The sequence below is a fragment of the Callorhinchus milii genome, unplaced genomic scaffold (assembly GCF_018977255.1).
Source record: "Callorhinchus milii isolate IMCB2004 unplaced genomic scaffold, IMCB_Cmil_1.0 Scaffold27, whole genome shotgun sequence".
Classification (NCBI taxonomy): Eukaryota; Metazoa; Chordata; class Chondrichthyes; order Chimaeriformes; family Callorhinchidae; genus Callorhinchus; species Callorhinchus milii.
The window spans coordinates 3,118,485-3,139,644 of NW_024704768.1; the positions used below are offsets into that span (position 1 = coordinate 3,118,485).

The 21,160-nt window shown below is 46.6% G+C and overlaps 1 protein-coding gene across 13 annotated transcripts in view; it reads right to left on the bottom strand.

Moving 5' to 3' along the window:
* kmt2d (lysine (K)-specific methyltransferase 2D) overlaps nt 1-21,160 on the bottom strand; it is a 93,890-nt gene that overhangs the window by 12,545 nt on the left and 60,185 nt on the right. For 6 of the 13 annotated variants that reach the window (XM_042344230.1, XM_042344229.1, XM_042344228.1 and 3 more), the window contains 16 exons: nt 20,390-20,640; nt 20,063-20,136; nt 19,632-19,682; nt 17,457-19,379; nt 16,080-16,259; nt 14,538-14,695; nt 11,150-13,443; nt 9,299-9,422; nt 9,019-9,106; nt 8,537-8,618; nt 8,022-8,254; nt 3,754-7,647; nt 2,271-2,423; nt 1,920-2,084; nt 1,078-1,219; nt 75-156 (listed from right to left, as the gene is read on the bottom strand). In XM_042344230.1, the coding sequence (XP_042200164.1) occupies nt 75-156; nt 1,078-1,219; nt 1,920-2,084; nt 2,271-2,423; nt 3,754-7,647; nt 8,022-8,254; nt 8,537-8,618; nt 9,019-9,106; nt 9,299-9,422; nt 11,150-13,443; nt 14,538-14,695; nt 16,080-16,259; nt 17,457-19,379; nt 19,632-19,682; nt 20,063-20,136; nt 20,390-20,640 (9,894 nt within the window). The remainder of the gene's footprint in view (nt 1-74; nt 157-1,077; nt 1,220-1,919; nt 2,085-2,270; nt 2,424-3,753; nt 7,648-8,021; nt 8,255-8,536; nt 8,619-9,018; nt 9,107-9,298; nt 9,423-11,149; nt 13,444-14,537; nt 14,696-16,079; nt 16,260-17,456; nt 19,380-19,631; nt 19,683-20,062; nt 20,137-20,389; nt 20,641-21,160) is intronic. The other 7 variants (XM_042344233.1, XM_042344232.1, XM_042344225.1 and 4 more) reach the window with 5 other exon arrangements.

Genomic DNA, 21,160 nt, shown 5'->3' on the forward strand with positions numbered 1-21,160 from the left:
TCAAAATGGCAGAGCAGTGTTTTTATTTTATACAGTATTAAATTAACTAAAAAACAAGAAGTCACTAAGAAAACCTTAGTTCCTCATTTAAGTTATGCGGTGGTGTGGGTAAGGAAGCCAACATATCCATGTTCTTTAATTCTGTCGTCAGCAGACCTGCAATGAAAAACAGGTGTATAGATTTAAGAGAAGCCACTATTGTGTGAACCGTACAAAACCCAAAGCAACACTTGAATATTTAACCGTGTTCAAATTACACTTCTAGGACTTGTTTGACTTGCTCAGCAGAAATTAATCAACTCGGTGATATGGTTGGTCCCACCAAAGGCCAACTCTAAACGCATTCACCGACACCGTTTTAATTTTACCGTAAAATTATCTACAACAGTATATGCCATCCCAATTTTAAGATCAAAGTTGAAGGATTCTTACATCTCCTGTAATCTATTCAACATCATTTTTTTTTAAAAAATGCATTAAGGAGCATTTTATCTTTTGTGCAGCATTAAGCTTTTACAATAACAACCAGAATTCTTCAGTAGCTTCCTTTTCCATTTCAGGATAGGAAAACAATCTGCCAGAGGTTTGATAAATTCCTCCAGTAAATGAATCAACTTGGTTGTGCATTATGTACTCTTTAACGATCCACTCTGGATTGTCCTCGAGAAGCTTAGACCTCCAAGTTTTCACTGTAGCTGCTTATTTTTGTGCTGTATCAAGTGCAAGGATTGTCATTTTTTTTTGCTTACCACTAATGTGAGGGGAACGTGTGCTGCTGTCATTCAAAAGAACCCTTTGGTCTAATTTTTAGCATCTCCTCAAGACAAGGTTTAAAAAAAAATCAACGCATTTAAGTGCTCTAAACAATTCTTAGAAATAATAATTTGGTGACTCCATCCATGATTGTCTGTGGGACATCTGCTGTGAGCAATTTACTGCCACGTTTCACCCACAAAATACACTGTTACTACACTTTGAGATGTTTTGAAAACGTGATAAGGTGCTATACCAAATGCAAGCATTATTATTATCATCATCATCATTATTATTATTATTGAGTCAGACGCATTTCTGTACCTTTCTGTCCCTCGAGTTCTTTCTGCTCTTCGGTCAGTTCCTCAGATGTGGCCAATCCGTTCACCAGTTTCTGCTGGACAGAGGGAGGAGGGGTGGGAGGCAGCGAGGAGGGTGGGGTCGGTGGGTTACTCAGATTGTTCTGCTAAAGAATGACAGGAAATTAATCCACTGAATTCTAGCATATTGACCGTCTGATATTGGCAACCCTGCATTACAACAACAACTTGCATTTATATAGCGCCCATCAAACGGGGTAGCGCCCCGAAGAGCTTGACAGTGACGGAGTCTGACCCTGAGCCGGGGGGGGGGGGGGGTTGGGGGGGTGGAGGTGACCGTAAGCACGATCAAAAAGGAAGGTCATTGGGCGGGTACTGAAACTGGGGAGGGAGGGGGCAAGGCAGAGGGATCGAGTTCCAGAGTTTCGGGGAGTAGTGCCTGAAAGTACGGCCGCCGATGGTGGACCGGAGGGGATGAGGGACGAACAGGAGGCCAGAGCCAGCCAAGCGGAGGCAGCGGATGGTGGAGTGGTGGGGTAAGCAAATCGGAGAGGTAGGGTGGAGCGAGGGCACGATGGGATTTGAAAACAAGTGAGAGGATCTTGAAGTAGATTTGTTCGGTAATTGGGAGCCAGTGCAGCCAGGCAAGGACCGGTGTATTAGAGGTCTTAATCTGACACGTACTTTTGTTTTTGTACAGTATAAAGCAGAACACACACATTTGTAACGTGATTCTCCTCAGAAAACACACAAGGAAAAAATTCTTCCTTAAACAAAGACTTATTCCAAAGAATAGCTCGCGTCAAAATGATTTCGCGCACAAAATCCCATCGCCATACACTTTACCTTGTAGAGAAGCTGTGAGTAGTAATCTGGAACGCTGTCTAGCACTGCATTCCCAAAGGACCCTTTTAGCTGGTTCTTGTTGTTGAACGGACCGCTCCCAAAAGGAGGAAAGATACCAAAGTTGACCTCTATGGTGGGTTCCACGAGCGGAAGAAGAGACAGTTGCTATGGGAAAAAAAGCAATTAATTGAAATACGGTGATGACACCACCTAATGGTGCTGTATAACAAAAGAATGGCCCCCAAAAATTGTTCTTATATCTTTTTATTATGATGCTAAAGTGAATTGCAACCAAAAGCTTCCTCCGTCGCACAAATAATTCAATCCATAGACGTAAGCAATGGTCGGTACCTGTTGTAACTGCTTCATCAGGGCATCTGTACTTTTTATTCCATCATCTTTTTTACTCTTCTTTCGTGAGTTTCCGCCACGTTCGACTGCTTTCTGAGTCCGTTTGGATTTTTGGCCAAAGTTTTTCTTGCTCATGTCCTGAAATTCCTTTACCTTGTTTTTATACATTAAAAAAAGAAGCGTATCAGAAGAGGGTAATGGTTTGGGCACAATTAATCCAATCATGTTGCCTTGTACTTGAATCGTAATATAGTGTTTGTAGCTAAAGTGATCCATGAATGAGCCAACTGATCCCTTTTTAAATGGTGCTCTTATAACAGTATTCTCTCTGACGGCTAATTTTCATATTAAGGCAATTTTTCACTGTACACTTTCCGTTCTTACATCATATTCCATTCTGTTGGCCAATGCAGACTTTAAAACTCAAAAAAAATCTAATTTATTCAAGAGAAAAACTGAGTACTCTACACAAATCAGACCAAGGAGAAAAGGTACTTAAACCTTTCACTGAGGCAGAAGCACTAATCATGTCCAGATCAGTCACCTGTGTTGACTAACTCATAGTGGATGGACCAACACAGTCCGTTATTGCCAGATTTCCACAACATGAGGTAATTATTGCTGAAACCTGGTGCCAGCGCTGATGCCATTCAGTGTTGAAGGGGTGGATCTGCAACAGATCAGCAACATGGGACATGAGGACTCAAAATACTGAAGATGAGAGTCACAGCCTTCTTTTACAACGCTTTCTAAAGGCCCAATAACACATTTCTTTTGCCACTTGCCCTTGAAATATTCAGTTTACTGCTGTGGAGGTAACTGCAGCAAAGATACATTGAAATAAATTGAGGAGGTTTGGATCTATCCTTGAATCTATCTGGCAAGGCGTTCTTCCCACTGGATAGTCTCTCAGGGCTGTGTGTGAAGAGCCAATTAATGCTACATTATCTCTAGAATTATATTATCTTTCAGGAACCATTCACAGCATTATTAATTTCTTCAGTGCAAGGCCAGAAAGGTAGTTTGCAACAGATATGCATCCGTGGTAATTATTTCAATTATTTCAGGCAATGCAACCATCCTGCAACATTAGCAATTACTGAAAAAATAATCCATGGGAAAATGTACGAATCCTTACAAAATGTTGCCCAAAGCATATGTCAGCTGACAAATAATATTCCAAAAATCAGTAACTTCAATGAACGACTTGCACGAGAGNAAAAAAGTTCGGCGAAAGTGTGAACATTTCCACAAACTTGAGAAATAAAATATTGCATTCGAGAATATTTTAAAATGGACAATGTGAGAACATCAACGACTTGCATTTATTTATATGGGGTGGAGTCTCAAGAGTGCTTAAGGAGACCAAAACAAGTTTCAAACAAACTTTTTTTTGATGGGGGTGGGGCATATTACAACACTATATGAACTGGTAGCTGCTCCATCACAGTCAATGACGACTCAAACTCCATTGACTACTAACCTCTGAATTTCCAGTGGTGCCTTGCGGTTTCCGTTCTACCATCACACCTTTGCTGTCAATGTGACTTTTCACAGCTAAATGCGTTGCATCTCCTGAACGTTGTGCCAGCAACTGTAAGTTCTTCGTGCGTAAAAGTTTCTGGAGAAGCAGTTGCCCAGCTTCAGACCTGGGAGCAGAAGGCTGATTCCCTAAAGTCAAGGCCACATTAAACGCTTCCACATTTGACTCGTGCTTAACACTTCCTTCTAGATGTCCGCAGTGAACTGTCTCAACGTTTTCCTGTTTGATTATGTGACCTGCAGCTGCCAAGTTAACACTTTTATGACAGCCATCCTGGAACTTGGAAGAGCTCATCTCCTGTCCCATTATTTTCTGCATACCTTCACCCTCACCATTGGTTTGATGAAACAATGCTTCTGATCTCTGTCCAGGACCTTCCTCCTTTGCTAGAGGAACTGGGGGGGATAGAGGGAAATCAAACGAGGACGTTCTCCTCAAATCATTTTGTTCATGGGTCTCGGTATTCATTTTGGCTGGTCCTGTCTCAGGACTTGCTTTTCCAGTCATCCCTTGTGACTTCATCGCCAGCATATCCGACTTCAACTCAGGCACCTTTTGCGGGTCTATCGAGCAAGGGCTATTGTAAATGGATTTATTTAACTCTAGGTGTTGCATTGGCGAGGGGCTGCAGCAAGCCTGGGCGGACACCAGGTCACTCACTGACCCCATGCTTTGTCTTGGTCGTTTATTCTGAAGAGCGTTGTTTGGATCTTGCGTTTGCCCTCCTTGTTCGGTCTGTACCTGCTGCACATAGACCATGCCGGGGCGCAGTTGACCCAAGCCAATCTTCTGGCCTGTGATGTGAACTGAACGCTGTTGGAAAGGATGTTGGTTCATGATGTTGGGAACTCCTTGCCTCAGATCCCCCAAGATCCCCTGTTGCTGAGAGCTTGCGACTCGAAGCACGCCCTGCAGGTCAGCGCCACCTTGCTGCTGTGATGGCACGGCGTACCTCATCAGCTGGCCTTGCTGATTCACAAACCGCTGCTGCCCTACAATGGCCTGCTGCACCAACTGCTGCATTGAGGATCCCGGTCTGCCGTGCAGATTCTGATAAATCACGCCCTGCGGCTGAGCCAGCCCAACCACGCTCTTGGGCAGCCCCTGTTGCCCTTGTGTGAGCGTATTCTGCTGCGACCCCTGTGCCAACATGTTCTGCTGTTGCCCCTGTCCGTGTACATTCTGCTGTGGTTGCTCTCCAAGCACGTTCTGCTGTTGCCCCTGTGCTAGCGCACCGTGAAGTGGTGGCTGTTGACAGTCTTGCACCATGATACCCTGAGCAGGCGGTAATGGCTCCTGCTCCACCGCACCTTGGAACTGCTGCAGTTGCCCTTGCTCCACGGTGCCTGATGTTGGCTTCTGCCCCTGTCCCAGGGGGGACTGTTGCTGTTGACCGTGCCCCACCATGGTTGGAGGTGGCTGCTGCTGCTCCTCCTGCCCCATCGGGCCTGGAGACTGCTGTGCATGCCCTTGCCCCATTGTGCCTGGAGATACCTGTGGGTGTCCCTGCCCCACCGTGCCTGGAATCTGCGGTGATGGCTGCTGCTGCCCTCCCAACATGCCTGGAGTCTGCGGTGAGAGCTGCTGCTGACCCCCCACTGTGCCTGGAGCTTGTGGACGCTGTCTCTGCCCTACCATACCAGGAGACTGCCGCTGGGCGCCAAGCCCCTGAGACAGCAACTGGAGCGGTCCTTGTGCCCCTTGTCCTTGTGCTTGCCGCTGCCTTTGCCCCATTAGAGCCTGTGCCTGCGGTTGCCCCTGCTCCATCATGCCCTGCTGTTGCCCTGCCTGTCCCATCATGCCCTGCTGTTGCCCTGCCTGTCCCATCATGCCCTGTTGTTGCCCTGCCTGTCCCATCATGCTCTGCTGTTGCCCTGCCTGACTCATCATGCCCTGCTGTTGCTGCCCTGCCTGGCCCATCATGCCCTGTTGTTGCTGCCCTGCCTGGCCCATCATGCCCTGTTGTTGCTGCCCTGCCTGGCCCATCATGCCCTGTTGTTGCTGCCCTGCCTGGCCCATCATGCCCTGCGGCTGCCCTGCCTGGCCCATCATGCCCTGCGGCTGCCCTGCCTGGCCCATCATGCCCTGCGGCTGCCCTGCCTGTCCCTGTGACATCATGCCTTGCTGTTGCCCTGCCTGACCCATCAGGCCCTGCAGCATTTGCTGTTGCCTCATACCAGTTGTGTTCTGCGGCTGCTGTTGTCCAATGCCCTGAGGTTGTTGCTGCTGCTGTTGTTGTTGCTGCTGCCACTGCCCCATTGTGCCCAGGGCCTGTGACTGCCACTGAGCCTGGCCCACCATACCCTGACCTTGGGACGGCTGCTGTTGCCACTGTCCGCTCGTGTTCTGGTGCTGGGTCTGTGGCTGTTGTTGCTGCCACTGCCCAGCCGTACCCTGGAGCTGGGGCTGTAACTGCTGCCACTGTCCTGTGGTGCCCTGGGGCGCGGGCTGCTGCCCCACACCTTGAGCTTGGGCCTGCTGTTGCTGCCCCTGCCCCACCATGGCCTGCGCTTGGTGCCTCAAGACCTGCAGTGAAGGCTGTTGTCCCATTATGCCCTGCGCTGCTGCCAGGTGCCCTCTCACGTCCTGCGATTGGGGTCTCATTATCCCTTGCATTCGTGGCTGGTGCCCCAACATACTTTGCTGCTGGCCTTGGAAAGTGGCAGAGAACCGCAGGATGTTGTTCTGTCGGATCACGCTCTGCGGGTGCAGCTGTCCGGAAATGGCCTGCAAGTGCTGCTGTTGCAATGGCATCATCGGTCCCAGCTGCTGTTGACCCTGCGAAACGGCTACCTGCTGGTGTCCCATAAGGCCTCCTTGTTGCTGCAAGGGCCCACCGGGCGCCTGTTGCTGTTGATGCAATACCAGATTCTGCTGCTGCTGCTGCTGCTGTTGTTGTTGCTGCTGCTGTTGAGAAGCGAGCCCTTGCTGGTGGCTCAGCTGCTGGCCCATAAGACTTTGCTGGGGCCGTAGAGGCTTCGGCTGACCCACGAGACCCTGCTGGCTGGCCTGCAGGTGTCCCACAAGGCTTTGCTGTTGACCAACCTGTTGTTGGCTCAACAGCCTTAAATGCTGCTGTTGGGATGACATGCTCTGCTGGTGCTGTGGAGTGGGGGGCGGTTGCGCCTGACCCAGATTGCTGTGCTGCTGGAGCAGTTGTTGTTGTTGTTGTTGCTGCTGCTGCTGCTGCTGTTGAGGTTGAACCATGATGCCTTGCTGTTGTCCAATGAAGCCTTGCTGCTGTTGACCCATGGCACCCTGCGGGTTACCCACGACACCTTGCTGAGGCGTCGACTGAAGCTGTCCTAACATGCTCTGCTGCTGGATCTTCCCCATGAGGCCCTGCTGCGGAGGTGGCCCCACAAGCCCTTGCTGTTGCATTCTTTGCTGTTGCAGCTGAAGTTGCCGCTCTTGCAGGAATCGGTTGTCGGCCGGAAGCGTCTGAGCGGTCGAGTTTCCCGGGAAAAAACTGGGTGAAGGGGCGGTGGGTACACTTCCAGAGGCAGAAGGATATTCTTGTTGCTGGGTCACGGGTGAGGTCAAGAAAGGTTGTCCCTGCTGAACTGATAAGGTAGGTCCTATCTGTGGCATTCGTAAATTTCCTGAGTGTCCCATCAGTGTATTTGGTTGCTGTGCTATTGCCTGGGGTCCTAGGATTCCGCCTTGCTGGGCCAAAGCTGCTGATAACATGGGAGTCGCAAGTTTGGGCATTACCCTTGGACTCTGGGATGAACTGGCAGCTATCATCCCCGAGGGAGAAAGGGAACATTTCTGCTGCTGTTTGTTCCGATACTCGGTCATAAGGTTTGTATGCTCCTTTTGTTGTTTACGGACCTAACAAAATTGAAGTTTAAACACAATTAAGTCGTTTCGAAATTATTATGTGATAAACCTCCATCAATGACATTACAAAATGCCAAAAGTTAAAACTTAACGATAATAATCTTTGCATTTGATAGAACGCCTTATCACATCTTCAAGAAGTCTCAAAGCGCTTCATAGAATATACTGTGAAGTGAATTGACTATTTTGTGGGCGAAACACGGCAGCCAAAAATCAATAATAAATCAATAAATTAAAATCAATAAATTAATGAAACAGTAAATCCCTCTGATCATACAGAGTTTAACATCTCAATTTAAAATAATTAGTAACCTTCCAATTAGTAAATATTTTAACTTCAGTGGCGGATTTGTTCTGATCTCTACCTGATCCAGTTGTTTCTGAATTTTGCTTTGCTGTTCTGTCACCCGTTTGAGTTTTTCAGCATCCGCCTCAGGAAACTCGCGGCCAGCCTTCTTGGCAGTCCGCTGCTTGGCACACAGCGCCTTCCTGGACTTCCTGTGGACACCAATTTGCTCCTCCAGAAATTTCAGTTGCATCTGAAGCAGCTGTTGCGTATGGAGAAGCCATTCTTCATACTGACGATGCTCTGCTTCATCTGAAACAGAGATAACATGAGCAGGTAACCAAAAATACCACCGCTATATTTTTAAACCAAAGAACCCTAAATGTTGAGACTGCCGGTGTAAAATTTACACCGTTGCATTACGAGAAAAAAAGTCAAGTAAAATTTAAGACTACTTTCTTTAACCTTTAAAAACACAATTGAAGAGGAGTTCACAAATCCCGTCCAAGCCCAAGAAAGACCATACCCATCCCCTCCATTATCAATCAAACAATCAATCAATCACAAAGTTTAAGGTGTAGAATAAAGACTTACTGAAGAAGCCTTGGACAAAGGTTGGTGGATTTGGTCGGGCCTGCATCTGGTCACCACTCGCCTCCTGCTGGCAAACAGAAATCTACAAGGTTCAGATTGCAGTCATTTCTTTACAAATTTTACAGGGATTTCAGTACCAGAACACAGTCATCTTGAACCTATGTTTCACCCCACAAAATATACAATAAATTCACTTTACAGTATATCCTTTGAAGCGCTTTGAGACCTCATTATTAATATTATAAGGATTGTTTCTTATGCAGTTTTATATAACTTTCAATTTTTCAATTAGGACACAAAAAAAGACAGATGGACCTTGGTCTTTTTTTTCGTCTCGCATTTCTTATGTTCTTATAGTTTCTGTTCTGCGTAATCCACTATTGGCAAAATGCAACAGGGATGTAGCCCACAAATCTTTCCTGATTCATGTCTTTGAGGATTATTTCATTACCATACAGCCAACTTTAAAGCATCTTTCATACCTCGCTGTTTGCAGGTGGCAATTTAGCCTGTGCATCATTTGCTCCTGGAGCCCCAGCCAACCTCTGTGCCAACAATGAAACCTGCTGCCTAAACATCAATTAAAAAAAGAAAATGGATTAATCAGAAGCAGACACATTAACTTTCAACTTTTTCAATTTAAATCGCAAAGGCTTTTAAACTGATACCCAATCTGGACATACTATGTAAAGTGTTACCATCTCAAAACAAGATTCTTAGATCACTATCAATTTTGAAAATGATCAGTTCAGTACAACTCACCTATGCATCCCTGGTGCTACAGTAATGTTTCCTTGTGCCATAACCTTCTTAATTCCCTTTAATGCCACCATTTTGGCCTTGGCGATGGGATCCATAATGTCATCCGCTGTAAATTTATCCAGATCTACAATAAAATAAAATTGAATTCATCTTTTATCTCCTGATGTAGCTCTAAGCGAGATGGCCTAGACATTAACAGTTTTGATTCCCAGAGTGAGCTAGTCTTAGCCACAGAAGTATTGGGAGCTACCGTTCAAAACAATAAATACATTTTTTTGAAAAACAATAATAATTTGGTCACTTAATCCACGACTATTTGTGGGGACGCTACTGGGTGCAATTGACAACCACGTTCCACCCACAAAATATACAGTCCATTCACTTCACAGTATATTCTGTGAAGTGCTGTGAGACTTCTAGGAGATGTGATAAGACACTATATCAAATGTAAGGATTATTATATATTATATTATTACTCTTGCTCTTCCACCTTCAAACATTAGTCTAACCCAACATTTTGAATTTATATATAAGCACCCATTTCCTTCATTGAAGCTAATTCAGTACAGTAGTCATTCATTGGACTTGAGGTGCAGATTAGCCTTGACCTTATAGAATGGAGGAACGGGCTCGAGGGGCTGAATGACCTCCTCCTGTTTCTGCGCTTCCATTACTGACTAACCTGCTGGACAGTGGCAGTTTGGATTAAAAACTGGCTGAGTGACAGAAAGCAGAGGGTGGTGGTTAATGGGTGTTTCTCGAAATGGGAGGAGGTGTGCAGCGGTGTCCCCCAGGGATCGGCATTGGGACCACTGCTCTTTCTAATATATATTAATGATCTGGACTTGGGCATAGAGAGCACTATTTCCAAGTTTGCAGATGATACCAAGTTAGGTCGGGTAGTAAATAGTGAGGAGGACTGTAACCAACTGCAGCAGACATACACAGAATGGTGGAATGGGCTGACATGTGGCAGATGGATTTCAATGTGGATAAGTGTGAGGTGATACACTAAGGTAGGAAAAATGATAGGAGGCAATATAGGCTTGGGAGCTCAATCTTAAGGGGGGTGAACGTAGAGAGAGATCTGGGCGTTCAAGTAAGCGAATCATTAAAGGTAGTGGGGCAGGTAGATAGGGCAGTAAAAAAGGCATTTGGTGTACTGAGCTTTATTAGTAGGGCATAGAGTATAAGAGTAGGGGTTATGGTTAATCTGTACAAAACACTGGTTAGGCCTCAGCTGGAGTACTGCGTCCAGTTCTGGGCACCTTACTTCAGGAAGGACATTAAGGCACTGGAAAGGGTGCAGAGGAGATTCACGAGAATGATACCAGGAATAGGGAACCTTAGCTATGAGGACAGGCTGGAAAACTTAGGACTTTTCCTATTAGAGCAGAGAAGATTACGCGGGGACCTGATAGAGGTCTTCAAAATCATAAAAGGTTTCGACAGGCGAGATAAGGAAAAGCTGTTTCCGCTGGTAGGTGTGTTTGCGACCCGTGGTCACAGTCTTAAGATATCTACCAAAAGAAGAAGAGGGGAGGTTAGAAGAAATTTTTTCACTCAGCGAGTTGTTGGAATTTGGAATGATCTGCCTGAAAGGGCAGTGAAGTCCGATTCGATAACAGCTTTTAAGAGAGAACTGGATAGGTATCGGGGGAAGACGGGTTTGCAGGGTTATGGGGAGAAAGCTGGTGATTGGGGTTAGTGAAAGTGACTTGCTCTGTCAAAGAGCCGCACAGACTCGATGGGCCGAATGGCCTCCTTCTGTACCGTAACATTCTATGAATCTATGAAAAAAAATGAATCTATGAATCATAAAAAAACCGACATTTCGAGGAAGCACTGTACCTGTTTCTGGGAAGAAAGTGCTGGCCAACTGTTGCTGCTGTTGGCTCTGCTGCATAGCACTGAGTTGTTGTGGCCCGGCCAACTGCTGTGTGGTCAGCAATTGTGCTGAAGCCATGTGGCTCTGCTGGGCTGGATGTTGTCCCGTTGCCACGTGTTGCTGCTGGGACATGACAACGTGCGGTGAAGCTCCGAGCCGCTGCTGCTGCGAAGCAGTCAGCTGCTGCGACCCATGCGACTGAGGTATCCCGAGGTGATGGTGCTGCATAACTCCCAGGATGCGTTGCTGTGGCAGGGATAAGTTCTGCGACTGGCCCTCGAGGTGCTGAGATTGCTGTGTTGTCGGCAGGTGTTGCGGGAGTCCGAGATGACCCTGTTGGTGCGAGACCTCCAGCTGTTGCTGTAGGGCAGGAAGGTGGCTTTTTTGCCCTGGATGTTGCTGCTGCTGTTGAGTGGATAGCCGTTGAGATGCCCCCTGTTGTTGCTGCTGCTGCTGTTGTAGTTCCATCTTCTCTTGTTCCAACAGGTCGTGGAGAAGTAGTGGAAGCTCACTGGCTTCCAAGGTGCTCTCCACCTTGATGAGCTCATCGACCGGACGTCGTTTGGGCTCCATGCTGGACACATGCTGGCTTATCTCGTCCAGTCCGAACTTGCCCATTGTTGGCATACACTGGAGAGACATTGGGTTCTTCGAAACAATCTGTCCCGAAGACGTACAAGGCATGTTCTCTAAATCTACAGCAGAATGACCGTTGGTTGGAATCTCTGCAGCCCCAAGACCGCTTGAAGCGCTTATACTACTTTGAGCGGTGACGTGTGTTCCACTACTCGTACAAGGAGTGTTCTGACACAGCGCCACGCTGGCCGTGGAAACGCTGAGGGTGGTTTCCATATTGAGCAGCATCGACGCACCTCCTCTCTCGTTGTTCCCTGTGGGTCCGTTTTCTGATTTTATAGAAACGGTCTGACCGGTAGAAGCGTTTGTTGCAAACTGGCAAGTTGAATTTCTGGCAGGGTTCTCTTCAACCTTCAGCACCAAATCCAGAGTGGGATTGGGAGAATTGTCAGCGGAAGGGGCCCTGCTCAGTGGGCCACTGCACTGACTCCCGGTGTTGGTGTCCGAATTGTCGTTGTTTACAGACGAGCATCTGATTTTATCAGAATTCGAGAGATTATCGGCAATGCTCTCTGATTTAGTCATAGCTTCCTCACGTGCCTCTACCTTCTCGATCTTTTGCAGATGACATTTGGTGTCTTCGTTATTTGTACCTTTATCTGCCGAGTCAATAGCACTCTGATCATTTAATATATCCTGGTCCTCCGCTTTCTCATTGGCAGACTCCACTAAACGCAACTGCTCTGTAAAGATATCCTTTTTATCACCTGTGTCTAGCTCAGGGTCGGTGTAAGCCAGCAGGTCAAACTCCTCACACTTCAGGAGGTCATCCAGATGGGGGTCATTGGTTTCTAGGTTGTCAAGATTACCGAGTTCATCGTCTGTCTTGCTATCTGGATCGAGGCTCAGATTAGCCAGATCATCTTCTTCATCTAGTTCCTCCTCCAGAACCTTTTCTACTGAATCATCACAAGGGATCTTCCTGTGCTCCAACCCTGAACTTTCTCTATCTACACTGGAGATAGGAGGAGGAGGAGGAGGAGAGTTAAGCGGAAAAGACACCGAACGATCCTTTAAGCTATCTGAGTGACAACTGGAAGTGGATGACAATGACTGAAATGTCTGTGGAGACTCGTGTTGTACAGTGGATTCCAAAGGCTCTTTCACCTGGACATGCTGCCGTGCATTTGATATCTCTGCTGAATGAGGTGAGGATGGCAGTGAGGCAGCAATATTCTGTTGGGGCAGGAGTGGCATTGTGATCGGCGACTGCGGTAAAGGTGTTCCTGGGTCCCTCGGCTTACATCCCTGGATTTGAGGAACAAACTGATTGATGAGTTCCTGATTCGGCAACGAAAGGCGAGGTCTCACCTGAGGACTGCGCTGAACCAATTGGGCTCCAATGGGTAATCGTTGGGCATTATGCCTGAGCTCTATATATTGAGGCGAACTTTGAAATGTAATCTGAGTGGCGATCCTTGGGGGAAACCCAGCTGTGTTGTTGATTTGCATGGTCATCGTTGGCCTGTTGAGATGCAGAGCTTCGGGTTGCTGAAAACGGGACTGTCCAGGAAGCCTCTGTATTAATTGCTGCTGCAATTGCCAGTGTTGTTGCTGCTGTGGAGCAGGCAAGCCTCTTGGGTGAAATGCTTGGGGGCTCCCAACCCCAACCCCTGGTTGTCTAGAAAAACAAGACATTTTTAAAATATCAAATTAAAATCGTTCAGCAATGAAACAGAGTTGAACATTCAAGTCTTTTCAAATAACTGAAACGGCCACTAATATGCAAATTGCATTCATGCTACAAATTCTATATTTCGCCCACAAAATATACAGTCAACTCACTTTACAGTGTATTCTGTGAAGCTCTTTTGAGACATCTTGAAGACTGATAAGGCGTTATATCAAAATGCAAGGATTACCTCTTTTATTTTATTCGCAACCACCAACACTACATAAGTAGTTCCAATAGGTTTTAATCGGGGGAAATTTTGATGAAGAAATGGTACCGTTGATAAAAGCTGATTTTTGGATCAATTATCTGAAGATACACTGGAATTTTATCAGTCCCAATAATTGTGTTCCACACCTCTGTAGGTGACTCCATCGTAACGCATCTTATTGACACTTTTATGGAACCCACAAGAAAGATTACCACACCTGGAACCTAATTAGTGTTATAGGTAATTCTTTCGAGCTAACTTGCGTCAAGGGCACTATATAAATGCGAGCTGTTATTGTTGAAGTAATAGACTGTCATTTCGTTCACAAAATATACAGGCAATTCAGTTTACAGTATATTCTGTGAGGTGCTTTGAGACGTTTCAAAGATGTGATAGGGTGTTGGATCAAGTGCAAAGTTATTATTATTTCATAAAGAGACCCAAAAAATCTAAAATAGATATTGTTTAGACTAAAGCACAGCAAGTAACAATATTTTATTTATGCAGTTTAGAAACTGCTCCTTTGGAACAAGTATGAAAGTAGTATTAATAATCTTGGTGGTATAAATAAATGATAGTTTGAAAGCCAGGAAGGGTGGCACTCAGCAGAGAACTACAAAGTAGATTATATCAATGAGAATGTGTGCAAGTATGCATTATATTTAAAAAAGGGAACGATTTGGTTAAGTGCAAGTAATTTCTATATAACCATGAAATATCACTGTGGCATTTATGTTCAATGTTCACCCATAGATAATCTCATTGCAAATGTAGCCACACTGCCATATCAAGGAGCATGTGCAGTCATTCTGGTGCAAAGTTATTGGCAAACCTGGGAGCGTGTAGGTCTCCAGTGGAGGAGAGTCCTGGCTGTGGAGGTCGACACAGCCTCTCGTCCTGAGGAAATATTCCCTGCCTCTCTATCGTCACTGGGTTTGCTAATCTCCCGGTTCCAGAGCCAGGGATCAGGCCTCGTAAACCAGATCGGTCCTGCAAAACAGAAAACATAAGACTATGATCTCTGCATGTAATTTAGAAGCGTGGAGCAGTTCAACAACAACAACTTGCATTTACACACCGCCCCTCACGCAGGATAGCGTCCTGGAGCGCCCGACAGTAGCAGAGCACGACTCCGAGCCGGGGGGGGAGGGGGAGGTGACCGTAAGCACAGTCGAATAGGAAGGTCTTCAGGTGCGACCTAAGAATGGGGAAGGAAGGGGCAATGCGGAGGGATAGAGGAGAGTCCCAAAGTTTCGGGCAGTGGTGGCTGAAAATGTGGCCACCGATGGTGGAGCAAAGGGCACGGGGGACATGCAGGAGGCCGGAGCCAGTCGAGCGGAGGCAGGGGGTTGGTGGGGAAAAGCAGGTCGGACACTAGGGAGGTGCTATGGCATGAAGGGATTTGAAAATGAGTGTGAGGATCAAGCTTCTCAGGGAAAGAAATGCAAACTTCTATTCTCAAGAGTGTTGAAAACACGGGTGACAATTTCAATAGCGGCGGCTGTGAGGTAAGTGCACGATTGGGCAATGTTCCAGAAGCAGGAAAAAGCAGTTTTAGCAACAGACCAAATGTGTGTGTGTGTGTGTGTGTGTAGTGGGGTGGGTGGGGGGTTGAGGAGCAGGTAGGTTGAAGGGATCAGAGGCACATGTGTGATGGTGAGCACTAAACAAAACAGCTTCAGTTTTTTTCTTGACATTCAGATGCAGAAAGTTATGTCTCATCCAGGACTTGATATGATACGGGCAATGAGTTGAACTGCAACAAGTCCTGGACTCAGTAGCTGAGAAGGAGAACTGGCCAATATCAACATATTGCTGACCCCATTCTCACCGAGGATTAGGCGAGGAATAGAGGAACCAAATATAGGAAAGAGAGCGACAAAAATCCACAAGGACAACTCCAATAGATGGAACACTCGGCTCTCACAGAACAATTTGAAGAAGGGAATTCTTATCATCGTAGAGGGGGAAGGTGATTTGAAATGCTCACTTTAAAAAAAATAAACTGGAGCTTGGCGAAATTAAAAAGTTCCATCAGTATTATATGAATTCAAATACAGCGTGCAGTACAATGATCAACTCAACGTTCAATATTCAGCATTCAAACACTGTTTGTGGGTCACTACTGTGCGCAATTGGCTGCCGCATTTCGCCCACAAACACACAGTCACTACGCTTTACAACATATCCAGTGAAGCGCTTTGAGATGTCTCGTAGAGTGATAAGGCACTATGTCAAATGTAAGGATTACTATTATTATTATTAATTATTAGAAAAATGTAAATCCAAAGACATCAGACTTACAAAAAACGCTGTAAGGAAGAACATTAAAAGAAAGGTTGCTATACATGTAAATTATCCAATATGAAATCACCTGTGGAAGGGTGTATGGTGGTGGAGCTCTGGTCATCAGTTCGTGAGGCTGGTTCGAACCATCTGGAGTCCAAGTGGGAGTGATGGTCGCTGCCCCACATGCAGCAGCCTGCTCCTTCTCTTGCCGCAGGTTATTCCGTTGGATTTGCTGCCGGATCAAAAACTGACGCAACCTCTGTCGCTGGAGACAAGATAAGGGCAGAGGTTTAGTTTGCCGCTTTACAGTAAAATGGGAAACAGTGCTAAAAGAATAAATGAATTNAAAAATAATAATTTGGTCACTCAATCCACGACTGCTTGTGGGGACGCTACTGTGTGCAATTGGCTGCCACGTTTCGCCCACAAAATATACAGTCAATTCACTTTACAGTATATACTGTGAAGCGCTTTGAGACGTCTTGAAGACGTGATAAGGCACTGTATCAAATGGAAGGATTATTATTATCATCATCATATGATCCAAATTACAACTAAAGCAGCCGTTGGTTTATAAATCAGAGATTAAGGAGTTAAATAGAAAATGCCCTTTTAACAGTCAGGAATTTACTTAATAATAATAACCTTTGCATTTGATAGAGGCCTTATCATGTCTTCGAGATGTGATACAGCTCAATATCAAATGCAAATATTATTATCATTATTATATACTTGAAAGGAGACTCTAGACAATTTTGCATTATCTCTTTTTCTTGGTCCCAAAACACACACCTCACTCTGAGTGTAAACCTGCAAACTAATCTAAAGGATTATTATTGTTATTATTATTAAAATTGACATTAAAGTGGAATACTGCCATTTTAGCAATTCTAAATTTAGCCACGAGATGGCACAGCACACACACATCAAGCGTAGAAAGAACAGCTCTGCCTCAGCCCACAGATACAACGCTTACAGTTGGGCTTCTGTTTAAGGCATTGACATTTCTCTTAAGTACGAAGATGGGCGCTTAAAACAGCGTCACGATTATTGTATAATGATCAATGTATTAAAGAAATTCACAATAGGAATTTGTGCGTCGTGCACTGAAATTAGAATTTCTTCAGGTTTGCGGGCAAGCCATTGTCCGGTGGGCCTTCAGCCTCTCTGCCTCTACCTCTGGAACTCCATCCCGCAGTCCCTCCGCCTCGCCCCCCGCCCTCCCTCGTCTCCTTCAAGACCCATTTCAAGACCCTCCTCTTCAACCCTGCCTTCGGTAACTCTCCTACCCCATACCCTCCCCGTCCTCCACTCTCTCCTGATCCCAATCACCGGCTCGAGTGCAGACCCCTGACTGTCCAGTGTTTTGGGACGTCCTCCTGACGTGAAAGGCGCCGTGTAAACGTAATTTGTTGTTGAAATCTTAACATTAGAAGCTCAATCCAATCCAATAGTTGCTTACCTGTCTCTGTTTCTCCAAGTCGGTCTGACTGAGGGTTCCCGGTTGCACTGTCCGGTTAAACGGAAGCTCGTGCAAGTCCCTGCTGGGAGACGCAGAAGGGTGGACCTGGGCAGAGGTCTCGGTGCTTCTCTCAGAAGGGGATGCGTCGCTGACTGATCGGCTGCTGGTGGGAGTTTGGTGCGAGCAATCCTGTAAAGGTAGCGGGTCCTGCTTGACCGACGGTGGCCTTAACGGCATGTTGGTGAAAGTCTCGTCCATCACGGCCGTGCCAGAGTCCGAGGCTCCCGCCTGATTGTTGGAAGGAAGTTGGGGGCAATGGTTGTCGCTCGCAAACAGCTGGCTGCCCGTCAGGAGGTTCTGTGGAAAACCCTCGCTCGTTCGAGGCATTTGAGACACCGACTGCTGAGAGTGCGTCTCTTTAGCCATGTCGACAGGAGACGAAGTGAAAGGAAACGGGCTCTGAGGCTGAGCACTTGCAAACGTCTTGGCACACTGGTCAAATGGGTGAGGCCTTGGAGACTGAGGCTGCATCACAAAGCTGGGTTTCGCATGTGGGTCGCCATGCTGAGGAAATAAAGGTGACTGCCCGTGAGGTGACGGTGACGTTTTAAAACTTGCATCGGCCATCTGGGGTCTCTGTGGCTTGTGAAGCTGAGCGTAGGGATCTCTGGATGGCGGCCGGGAATAGGGGTCTGGCGACTGGAACCTGGAAGCGATGGGGGATTGAGGGAACGCCTCGTTGGAATGAGGTCTGGGCGTCAAAGGCGAACTGCACTGAGATTGTGGGCTCATAGGTACCCTGGAGAGGGAATCGGATGGAAGAGATCTGGGAGGTATTGGAGAGCAGCTATCGCTAGACTGAGGTCGCGGAGTCAGTGGAGGCTGATGATACGGATCAGAATAAGATGTCGAGGGAGACTGCCGGTACAAATCGCTCTGAGTCTGCGGCGAGACACCCTGAGTTTGGGGGTGTAGTTCCTGAGAACGCTGAGCAGGCATCGTGGGAGTTTGGTCCACATACGATACCCTGGGATTTAAAGGTGCTTTGAAGACATCTCGATCCCTTCCTTCAGGCAGCGGCCGGGCATTCACACTCTGATCCAACATCGTAGCTCTGTAGAGAGAAGCGAGGGAGCTTGCGCTCAAATCTTGACGCATGACTCCCGCAAACTGTTCGTTCCTGGGGTGCTGCGCCCCTCCTGTCGGGTCTGACGCCCTCCTGAACTGTTCCGCGGGGGGCGATGACATCGCCAGAGTCTCCGGGGGGTTTGTGTAGCAGTCGGCCGGCTGCGACGATCGAAATCCTGGACTTCCTAAAGGCTGGTCAACTGTGTGGCTGTCGTTTGAATCACCAGGCACTCTGGGTTTGAGGAACGAATTGGTCGTGCGCGGGTGTTGAAGGTGTGACAGACCCGGTGGAGCGGTGGACAGCAGTTCGGCTGAGCCGAGGTGTTGCGGTCGGCCTGGAACAGGGGAGCGGAGGACACCTGGCTGGTGGTGCGAGCTGTTCCACGCCGACACTTGGCTGGAATTACTGGAAGACTGCACACTGGATTCCTGAGGGTGCGGTGTGAGTGGATGTCCGAAAGGGTCCTCGGTTACTATTCTAGCCGGAGATTGCACGTGCAGTTTTGGAAACAAGTCTCCGCTGGGGTCTGTCGGCGTTGAGCTTGCGGATTGCGGCTTGACATATTCACTAGTAGAGGTAGTAAATGATTTATTGTGTAATGAAACATTCTGGCCCAGGGGATCATTCCTCAGTTCCATTGAGGGGCCGGAGTTCGCTCCCACTAATGGCACTGGTGGGTGAGTGGACACAGCAGGATTCTGAGTCAGGATCTGCAGATGAAGTGATGGTTTTTGTTCCAGTTTTATGTCTTGTTTCTCAACCTTGGGTTGCCTGAGACCTTGCATATCAACTTGCTGCGGGAAAAAGCAAGAGCCGATTCAATGGCATAACATCTTGTACTTTATAGCCACTAATATCAACAACAACAACTCTATCCCCGGAGCCGGGAGTTCAAAATCTGCGATTCAAAAGTCCACTCCAGCAATAAACGTTAAGGGATTAGGATCAGCATTTAGCTGGAAAATCCCTCTCTCAGGCTGCATCGCTCTCCCTATCCGCCCGGTCAGCCAGGGTCTCGGTGCAGGTAAGAAGCCAAACTCACTTACCTTCTGTGCCTTGTTGATACGCTGAGCAGCTCGGTTGTCTTTGGCCTTTTGCTAAGATTCAAAAGGACAAAAAAATCAAAACCAAACAGTATTTGAGATAGAAAAAGGAGTAGGTCATTCAGCTCCTCTAGCCTGTTCCACCTATTCTATAAGATCATGGCTGATCTGTACCTCAAGCCCACCCTTGCCCCGTATCCCTTAATACCCTGACCTAACAAATATCTATCTACCCCCGTCTTGAAAATGTGAATGGATCACATCCAGAGATCAATGCAGATCACATCTTGACAAGAGTAAGTTTATCAAATTTTTTGCACTCAATTTCTGCAATAGTTAGTACATGAGGTGGATTGATAACCACTGCTCATGAGGTCACATTTGCCGCTGAGAAACCAAGACAATTACTACAGTAAGGGCTGACAGTTACTTACAAGATATGGTGCTTTATCAGTTGCTGGGACCTTCCTCCAAATCTTAGTGATCTGCTTACAGCGATTAGCCCAATCTGAAAGGTGATGGAAAGGATTACTATGGGATCGCAAGGTCTACTAAACTCTCCAAGCAAGTTACGAGGCTAGGTTGGCAGCACCTCTAGAATAGAAATATAATTTTATCTTTTATAAGATAACTACAGTATTAGCATTCACACTTCAACAGTGTTGTTTATTAATAAAACCAAAATTGGTAAACTGATGCATCAGCTGGAATTTCTTTTTAAAAAACAAGTCACCCACAGAAATGAATGAGTGATACCATACCTGGGTAATCCTGCTTCAGGTTGGGGAAGTTGATGTTTGCGTAAAGAACGGGTGATATGGTTGATAGTTCTCCCAATGCCTCATCTTTTTCCCACCTCAATATACTCCGCTGGTTGTAGGAGAGGCCATCTCCCTCTCCCTCGGTGGGAGTGGTTGGGGTGGTTGGAGTGGTAGGGGTAGCTGGAGTGGCTGGGGTTGTCCATGGGCTCTGTTGTTCCCCACTGTCAGGGCTAAACGGAATACTCCTCTCCCTGCAGGACAGTCAAAAATCACCATTTAATTTTCTAATACAAGATCAGTGAAGCCCTGTAATTTAGTGGTCGCCTCGCAATCGAGAGGACCTGGGTTTGATTCCCGGACAGGGCAAAACTTTGAGCGAGTTTCCTTACTATAAATGCCTCTGTTTACCTAACAGTAAGTAGGAACCCAGTTGTTAGTCGATTGGCGGATCGCTTTTCTGGGGGGTACACATGGCCCGCCCGCCCGCACGCACATACATACATAGCTGCCACAAAATACAAAGTCAATTCACTTTACAGTATATTCTGTGAAGCGCTTTGAGACGTCTCGAAGACGTGATAAGGCGCTGTATCAAATGCAAGGATTGCATTTTTATTATTATCATCCTCATCAATATTGTGCATTTTAAATCTAGATAATCACAAATTTCACAGGATATAGATGTTTAAGTTTCTTATCTTCACCATCAATAACCACTTCACGCCCACTGAACAAAAAAAGAGATTCACAAAAATGTAAAATATTCATTTT